The sequence below is a fragment of the Colobus angolensis genome, unplaced genomic scaffold (genome assembly GCF_000951035.1).
Source record: "Colobus angolensis palliatus isolate OR3802 unplaced genomic scaffold, Cang.pa_1.0 Scaffold19, whole genome shotgun sequence".
NCBI lineage: Eukaryota > Metazoa > Chordata > Mammalia > Primates > Cercopithecidae > Colobus > Colobus angolensis.
Genome location: NW_012115043.1, coordinates 2,095,016 through 2,104,597, shown reverse-complemented (window position 1 = coordinate 2,104,597; position 9,582 = coordinate 2,095,016). Strand labels below are relative to the sequence as shown.

General features: G+C 34.7%; 1 protein-coding gene across 3 annotated transcripts in view; it reads left to right on the top strand.

The window, feature by feature from the left end:
- Positions 1–7,967, top strand: part of SPESP1 (sperm equatorial segment protein 1) — a 136,237-nt gene extending 128,270 nt beyond the window's left edge. For 2 of the 3 annotated variants that reach the window (XM_011940332.1, XM_011940331.1), the window contains exon 2: positions 6,755–7,967. In XM_011940332.1, coding sequence (XP_011795722.1) covers positions 6,755–7,743 — 989 coding nt within the window. In that variant the 3' untranslated portion in view covers positions 7,744–7,967. The remainder of the gene's footprint in view (positions 1–6,754) is intronic. The other variant, XM_011940333.1, reaches the window with a different exon arrangement.
- Positions 7,968–9,582: the final 1,615 nt, after the last annotated feature.

The following is a 9,582-nucleotide window of genomic DNA, read 5'->3' as shown; positions in this document are numbered from 1 at the left end:
TGCTGGGATTACAGGCTTGAGCCACCGTGCCCGGCCTGCTATTTGGATCTTTTAAATCATTATCTTCCATTTCCCCTTTGGATTTCCTACCACTTTTGTTCCTACAGTTATTTAGTACCATTTTGTTTACCTTCTTATCATGTCTGTTGTGTGACAGGTCTTCCTGTACTATTTCAAGAAGAGAAGTGCAGGCAACCTCAGGCTCACCTTCAGGCCCCATGTGTGAGATTCCAGCAAAATCTCAAGCCTGCTTAGCAGTTAGCCATCCTGCTTATAAGAGGCACTGGAGAGCAGCATCATGGTTTCCTAAGCTGGAGATTCTTACCTGAGCCAGAGCCATGTTCTAGGACATTGCCATGTTTGCTTGAATCACTTACTAGTAAAACTAGATGGGATATTATAAAGTATATCAGTGTAGACTATGAATCTCCAAGTATAATAACACAACTTCTAGCAGGATTGTCTGTTCTTTGTAAGAATTTGAATTTTGTTCAGCTTTCTAGCACCTCCTGAAGAATGGAGAAAAACAGGTTTTCACAGTGGCCACGGCCATCTGTAGGGACAGTTGAGGCTCCACTATCTTACTACCTTGACTGCACACATTTTTATAAAGATCAAATTGATTTGCAAGAGCAGACCTGATTAGTAGAACTGACAAGGTCAACATGAAATAGGGAGATGTTTTAGGGGACAAAAGCAGGAGGTAGAAGGTGTGTGGAGAGAGGATGGATTTAACAGTAGAAAAGTGTGGAGCCAAGGGTACATGAAGAACAGAGGAAAATTGAGGTAGGAGGTAGGGCACTCTGTTGCTAGGCAGCCAAGAACATGCTTTTGGGTGTTGCCTGAGTAACAACAGAAGGGGATAATAAATATTTCAGTTTGTTAAGAAATCAGCTAGTAGTATCTCCTTTTCCTGTCCTTTTGCACTCTAACTCACCTAATATCCACCTGGGTATCTTATTTACTACTTTGAGAAGAGGCAAGCTAAATGGTTTGAAAAGCAAGTGTTTAGCAGACTGTAATCTAATGGCAATGTCTTTTTAAAAGTGTTGAAACTTGTTGGTTGTACGTTTTAGATTTGCTTATTATAGTTTCTTACAATTAAAATATTTTTCACATTTTAAAAAACATTTTATTATGGAAACATTTAAATATGTACACAAGTACAAAGAATTACATAATCTCCACATATTTGTAATAGCTTCAGTTATTACTATTATTAGCACTTCAATAGTTTCTGGGGAACAGGTGGTTTTTGGTTACATGGGTAAGTTCTTTAGTGGTGATTTCTAGCTTTAGTTATTATTAATTCATGATCAATCCTATTTCATTGATAGCTCTGCCCACATTCCTTTTCTTCTCACTTCCCTGGACACCCTCCCCAATTTCTTGGGCTTGGATTATGTAGAAGCAAATTCTAGACATCATATAATTTTATCGGCATATACTAAAGCACTGAAATATAAGGACTTTACAAAACACAAAACAATGTAATTTTTTACTTATAAAAATAATTCCTTAATATTATCAAATATCTGGTTAGTGTTTTCTGATTGTCTTTCTCTTTTTCCAGTTTGATGAATCGGAATTCAAGTAAGATTTATACATGTAACTTATTGATATACCTGTTAATTCTCTTTTAATCTATAGTTCTTCCTCCGTCTCTGTTTTTTCCCTTGCAATTTAATTGTTGAAGAAACTGGGTCACACATCTTTAGTTTCTCACAGTCTAGGTTTTGCTGATTACACCCCCATGGTGTAGTTTAATATCTCCCTTATTGTCCTATATATTTTCTGTATATTGTTAGTTATATCTAGGGAGACCTACTGGATTCAGATTTGACTTTTTTGTTTTTTTTTTGCAAGACTACTTCATACGTGGTGTTGTGTTCTTCCATCAGGAAACACATAATGTCTGATTTTGTACCTTTTCAGATATACATAGTCATAGAAAATTATTGCAAAATTATCATATTTTAATTATAAATGACTTCTTTAATTATTAGCTGGAATCATTTATAAATTGAAACCTTTCTTCCTTTTGAGCTACTTTTCCATATTCATTTGGGTCTATTTCTATATTTTCTGTTCTGCTCCATTCATCTGTTCATGGCCAATGCTATACTATTTTTCATAATAGAGGCTTTATAATATATTTAAATATTTGATTTTAATATCTGATAGGGCTAGGCTTTGTTTTCCTGGCTGTTCTTATTTGTTTTTCCAAATAAACTTTATAATAAATTTTTCTAACTCCAGAAAAAAATTAATGACATTTTTAGAAACATATTAAATGTATAAATTAAAAGAGAGGATATGACATCAAGCATCTTTACGATGTTGAATCTTCTCATCTGAGAACATGGTATAGCTTTCTATTTGTTGATATTTATGTCTTTCAAAAGATTTTATTATATTCCTGTATTAGTTTGCTGTAGCTCCTATAACAAATTACCACAAACTTGATGGTTTTAAACAGCAAAAATTTATTCTCACTGTTCTAGAGGCCAGAAGTCTGGAATCCATTTCCCTGAGCCAAAACCAAGGCATAGTCTGGGCCATGCTCCCTCTGGAAGCTCAATGAAAAAATATGCTCCTTGCTTCTTCTAGTTTCTGGTGGCTGCCTACATTCCTTGACTTGTGGCCACATCAGTCTAATCTCTGCCTCTTCCTCCACATTACCTCTTCCTCTTCTGGGTGTGTGTCAAATCTCTCTGTGTCTCTCTCTTATGAGAACATTTGTGATTCGATTTAGAGTCCACCCAGGTAATCCAGAATAATTGCCCCATGTCGAGAAACTTAATTTAACCACATCTGCAAAGACCCTTCTTTCTTAAGGTAATATTTACAGGTTCTAGGGTGATATCTTTGAATATTCATTATTTAGCCTACTATAACTCTTCACATTGATTTTGGCATGTTTTTAATATTTTATGATTATATATATATATATAAAATCCCAGGCTGGAGTGTAGTGGAAAGATCATGGCTCAATGCAGCCTCAGCCTCCCTAGGCTCAAGCAATCCTTTCACCTCAGCCTTCTCACTAGCTGGGACTACAGGTGTGTGCCACCATGCCCAGCTAATTCTTGTACTTTTATAGAGTTGGAGTTTTACCATGTTTTCCAGGCTGGTCTCGAACCCCTGGGCTCAAGCCATCCACCTGCCTTGGCCTCTCAAAGTGCTGGGATTACAGGTGTGAATCAATGCACACAGCCAATATTTTGTTTCATTTTTCTGTTATGTAAACAACATCTTATTTCTCATATCTTCTAAGCAGTCTATATTTATATATTCATTTTGGTATATTGATTTTTATGACTTGCTATTTATGAAATTCTCTTACTAATTGTAGTAGCTTTTCAATGGATTCTTTTGTGTTGTCTGTATTTATAATCCTATCATCTGTATATAAACATAGTTTTACCTCTTTCTTTCCAATTCTCGTGTCTCCAATTATTTTCGCTTGTCTAATTGCATTGACTAGTATTGCCAACATGATGTTAAATATTAATAGAAATGAAGATATTAGGTATTCTTATCTTGTTCCTGTCTTTAGCGGAAACGCTTTTACTGTTTCCCACTAAATAAGATACAAAGTATATTTTAATGTTCCTTTTACGGAACATGTTTTTCTATATAATGTTAAGGGAAATTTATATTTAAAATGAGAAATGTAAGCAGTTACCTTTATAAAGAATAGTATCTTATGAGTGTTCTGTAGCTTTGAAAATGTTTTAAAATATCTAATTTATTTGGTTCTGTGAGATAAAAAGGCAAGTGTAGTATCTTAGCTTTATAGTTAAGTGAATATCCAGATAAGTTAAATAATGACCTAAGGTAATGCTGCTATAAATTGGTAGAGCCAGGACCAGGATCAAATATTTTATTTTCACTGCACAAGGCATATTCATTTTACTCAATAGTTTCCTTCATGAAGACTCTGATTCGGGACAATGCATTTTATAAATATGAGTTTACATAAATAAGTTATTTTCCTTTTAAAAATGTGATTTGTATACAATTTTTGTTTGCCATTAAAAAATAAAGAAGAAAAAATACTTGAAACTTAAAAAAATAAATGTGACTTATAATGGTTTACTATATTAAATGATTGGTGTGTGTGTGTGTGTGTGTGTGTTTAGGGAGTAAAACATTATAGTTAAAGTCTAAAGTCTCCCCTACTGACCAAATTGAGTCCCACTACCTCTCCTCAGATGCAACTGCCCATATGAGTTTAGTATATTATCATTCCAGTCCATTAAAAAAATCTGCAGTTCACAGACAAAATATATGATGCTATGTGAGTGATTTTTAAAAAGTATTATAAGGACAGCATCGAACTCTACTTTATGTTCTATACTTTCTTTTTCACTTGTCATCATCATATGAATCTTAGGAGTATACAAGGCTTTTCTAAGCATTACATAAAATGCAGAATTTACTTTTAGAATCAAGACCTCTAGACGTGTGGTATCTTTCCACTAACCACATTGGCTCACTAAACTGTTCTCATTAAGAATTTTTTAAAATTTAGAAATATGCCTTCAATTTTGATTAAACGTCTATCTGGTCTTTCTAAGTTGTAACAGAATAAAGAAGAGAGGAGAAACATGTAAATACAAGGCAGTTTTTGAGTATTTTGTACTTACCAAAAAGCTAAATAAAAGTGCCTCCTGAACAGAAAGTTTATTACTTTATTCAACCTGCAGGGGGATGGTTCAGGTAGGAGTAATGCATTAGTGTTTAGTAAAAAGTGATTTACTTCCCTGAATTAAATCAATTTGTACACTTGAAAATGGCAAACCTTAAAATTGCACATAGTGAAAAATCACAGCACTTAAAATTAAAATACCCTGATTCAGGAGTAGTTGAACAGAATTCCAGAATATCTTAATATCTTACTATCTTTTCTGTTCTCCACGTTGGAAATGAGAGGCTTTACTGCTCAGATGCTGCAAAATAGGAGTAGTATAAATAGAACTACCTTTTTTTGGCTTATCAAAATATTTTATTTTAAGAGACCCCCCAAAAAAAGACCCTCCAAAAAAAGATGCCCCAACAATGCTCTTGGGTTTTTTTTTTTTTATCTTTTCTGTATTTTTTTTTAAAATCAACTAAAAACAATTTGATGCTTAAAATAAAACTACTCCATGATTCAGGAGTAGTTGAACAGAATTCCAGAATATCTTAATGTCTTATTTTCTTTTCTGTTCTCCACATTGGAAATGAGAGGCTTTACTGCTCAGATGCTGCAAAATAGGAGTAGTATAAATAGAACTACCTTTTTTTTTTTTGCTTATTAAAATATTTTATTTTAGGAGACCCCTCAATAAAAGACCCTCCACATTAGATAGACGCCCCAACAATATCCTTGGGCTTTTTTTTGTCTTTTCTGTATTTTTTCCTTTTAAGTCAACTAAAACAATTTGATACTTAAAATAAAAGACAGGAAATATTTCCTGAGTAGACTTTAGTTAAGAATATATATATATTTTTGATCCGGGGGTGGGTAAGAAGAAGTAGGGTGCCGCCAGCGGTTCATGAAGTAGAACTACCATTTTGTTGTTAAGAGTGAAATATTGATGATTTAGACCAGGAATTGACAAACTTTTTCTGTAAAGGGTCATACAGTATTTCCAGCTTTGCAGGTTATGTGATCTCTTACAATTACTCTAGTGTTGCAGGCAAAAGCACCTGTAGATAATACGTAAACAAATGGGCAAGACTCACTGGGTGCCAATAAAACATTACTTAATAAAGGAGTTGAGTGGATATGAGTCACAGACTATAGTTAGATCTTTGAATGAAAATCTTTGATGAAAATATTGCATTTTCATCATACAGATACACTAGATGTAAATAACCTCACGAGCATAGAAAATAGTAAAATAATTAGAAAGTGATGAGTTTGGGATATTTATTGCCTTTGCTTTTAATATAATTTATTTGATTGTAATGTAGATAAGTTAATTTTTTTTTTTTTTTTTTTTTTTTGAGACAGAGTTTCGCTCTTGTTTCCCAGGCTGGACTGCAGTGATGCGATCTCGGCTCACTGCAACTTCCGCCTACCAGTTTCAAGTGATTCTTCTGCCTCAGCCTCCCAGTAGCTGGGACTACAGGCACGTGCCACCACGCCCAGCTGATTTTTTTGTGTTTTTTAGTAGAGACAGGGTTTCACTATGTTGGCCAAGATGGTCTCAATCGCTTGACCTCATGATCCACCCGCCTCGGCCTCCCAAAGTGCTGGGATTACAAGCGTGAGCCACCATGCCTGGCTAAGTTAATTTTTAAATAATGTCTGTGTTTAACATCTGGCTCACAAAATTCATAAAAATTTAACAATGGGCTCTAGTGAACCAGTATAAGCCTACTCCAGCATACCACTGTGTTAGAGGACATAATCAAGAATTCTGGTTTAATAAGTTGCCTGTTGAATCATAAGTTATACGGGAGAATAAAAGCAAAAATCGTAAGTTATATGGGAGAATACAAGCAAAAATATAGAGAGAATGGTGTTAATATGCAACTTTTGCACTAATCTTGCTCACCTATTTTAATAAGAACCTGAAGAAATAATTTTGTTTATTTAAGTGAAAGTTGACTCTGTGTCAAAGGTGCTTTGCATATTGGTTCTTTATTTCAATTTTTAAGTGATAGCATATGAAATAAATTTTGGTCAGTAGATTTTGTCAATGTGTTATATATAATAATAAATGTTACTTATTATTTGTTTGATTTTTTTTCCCTTAAGGCATAACTGTGTCACCTGATGAAGAACAAAACTTGAATCATTATATACAAGTTTTAGAGAACCTGGTACTAAGTGTTCCCCCTAGGGAGCCAGGTCGTGAGAAAAAATCTAACTCTCCAAAACATGTTTATTCTATAGCATCGAAGGGATCAAAATTGAAGGAGCTAATTACACATGGAGACACATCAACTGAGAATGATGTTTTAACCAATACTATCAGTGAAGAAACTACAACTTTCCCTACAGGAGACTTCACACCGGAAATAGGAAAGAAAAAACACACGGAAAGTACCCCATTCTGGTCGATAAAACCAAACAATGTTTCCATTGTTTTACATGCAGAAGAACCTTATATTGAAAAGGAAGAGCCAGAGCCAGAGCCAACTGCAAGACAAACTGAGGCACCAAGAATGTTGCCAGTTGTTACTGAATCATCTACAAGTCCATATGTCACCTCATACAAGTCACCTGTCACTACTTCAGATAGGAGCACTGGCATTGAGATCTCTACAGAATCAGAAGATGTTCCTCAGCTCTCAGGTGAAACTGCAATAGAAAAATCCGAAGAACTAACATTTGGAAAGCACCCAGAGAATTGGAATAATGATGACATTTTGAAAAAAATTTTAGATATTAATTCACAAGTGCAACAGGCACTTCTTAGTGACACCAGCAACCCAGCATATAGAGAAGATATTGAAGCCTCTAAAGATCACCTAAAACGAAGCCTTGCTCTAGCAGCAGCAGCAGAACATAAATTAAAAACAATGTATAAGTCCCAGTTATTGTCACCAGGACAAAGAAGTAATAAAATTGATGATATTGAAACTGTTATTAACATGCTGTGTAATTCTAGATCTAAACTCTATGAATATTTAGATATTAAATATGTTCCACCAGAGATGAGAGAAGAAGCTGCTACAGTATTCAATACATTAAAAAATATGTGTAGATCAAGGAGTGTCACAACCTTATTAAAAGTTTATTAAACAATAATATAAAAATTTTAAACCTACTTGATATTCCATGACAAAGTTGATTTAAGCAAACTGCATTTTTTCACAGGAGAAATAGGCATATTCGTAATTTCAAAAGTTGTATAAAAATATTTTCTATTGTAGTTCAAATGTGCCAACATCTTTATGTGTCATGTGTTATGAAAAGTTTTCATATGAACTAAAAACCTAATTTAAAATAAAATTTTGGTTCAGGAGTTTGTAGTTTTTTCTCATTAATTTTAAATGTTGTGAAGATCTTTACAATGTTTAAGCTTTGGTTTTGCTGGAATATATTAGTTAAATTCATACATTTTATGAGTTAAGAGACTGTGTACGCGCTCTCTCTATAGCTAGTTTTAAATAAAATAATTGTATATACATAAAGTGTAAAATTTTGGGGCATATGGTCTTTATTATTCTTTCAGATAATCTGAGTTTTCTTTTTTACTTTTTTAAATTTTTTTTTTGAGACAGAGTCTCACTGTCACGCAGGCTTGAGTGCAGTGGTGCAATCTCGGCTCACTGCAACCTCTGCCTCCCAGGTTCGAGTGATTCGGCTGCCTCAAGTCTCCTGAGTAGCTGGGATTACAGGCGCCCATGATCACACCCGGCTGATTTTTATATTTTTAGTAGAGACGGAGTTTCAACATGTTGGCCAGGCTGGTCTCAAACTCCTGACCTCAGGTGATCCACCTGCCTCGGGCTCCCAAAGTGCTGGGATTACAGGCATGAGCCAGTGCGCCTAGGGAGTTTTCTGTCTTAATAGCCTAACTTGGGGCTTGTATCCGCACTTTTATTTGGATATAGGTGTGCCTCCTTTGAAATGTAGATAATATTTTAAGATACATCTCTATTCTTCTGTCATTAAGTACTTTTGGAGTATCACTGAGGGACGGTGACCTGGCTATGTAATGAAGTCATTCTCATTTCCTCTCTTTGTGTACATACACATTGAAGATTTTCAAATCTTTTGTCAGAGAGTATGACTGACACCATTAAGGTTAACTGTATAATATTATAATAATGGCTCAGGTAATTCTGTTTATGACTTGACCAGTATTATATTCAAATACATTCATTTATTTGTTCATCAAGACAATCATTTATAGTTTGATAAAGATTTATTGACCTTTTACTATGTGCAGGACACAATAGATGCTAGGCTTTGGGGATACAAAAATAAGACCTACTTTCTTTTCTCTTTGAGATTATATTATAGCAGGAAAGACAGACGCTAAACAAATAATTTCAAAAATTTTTAAAATTTCAGTTGTGTCAAGTTGTTGTGAAGGTGTGAGGTATTTGACCTCACTTAGACCAAGAATAATGGGAAAGCTACCCCAAGAAAGTCACCATTAAGGTGTAGTCTGAAAGATTAGGGTGTGTGTAAAGACAAAGTGAACATTTTAGGCAGAGGGAACAGTAGGTACGAATGCTTTGAGTTAAAAATAAGGAAGAGAAGTTCAGGAAGTACCTGGAGTATAGAAAGGCAGGAAAGAGCATCACAAGATGTATCTGGTGACATATACACCAGGTCGGAATGGATCCTGCGGCACCTTTGGTGCGTTATTGAATGTTTTAGCCTTTACCTTATGATTAATGAGAAGCTATTAGTGGATTTTAAGCAAAAAGGACTGGTATCATCAAATTTCTGTCAAAACAACAGCAACAAAACCCACTTGTTACAGTTTTGGAAGGGGGCAAAAGTAGAAGTGCACTGTGCACAGGCCAAATGTTGCTTGGAGTAGGTGAAAAGAATTGGCAATTAAGAAGGAGAATCAGGCCGGGCGCAGTGGCTCACGCCTGTAATCTCAGCACTTCGGGAGGCCA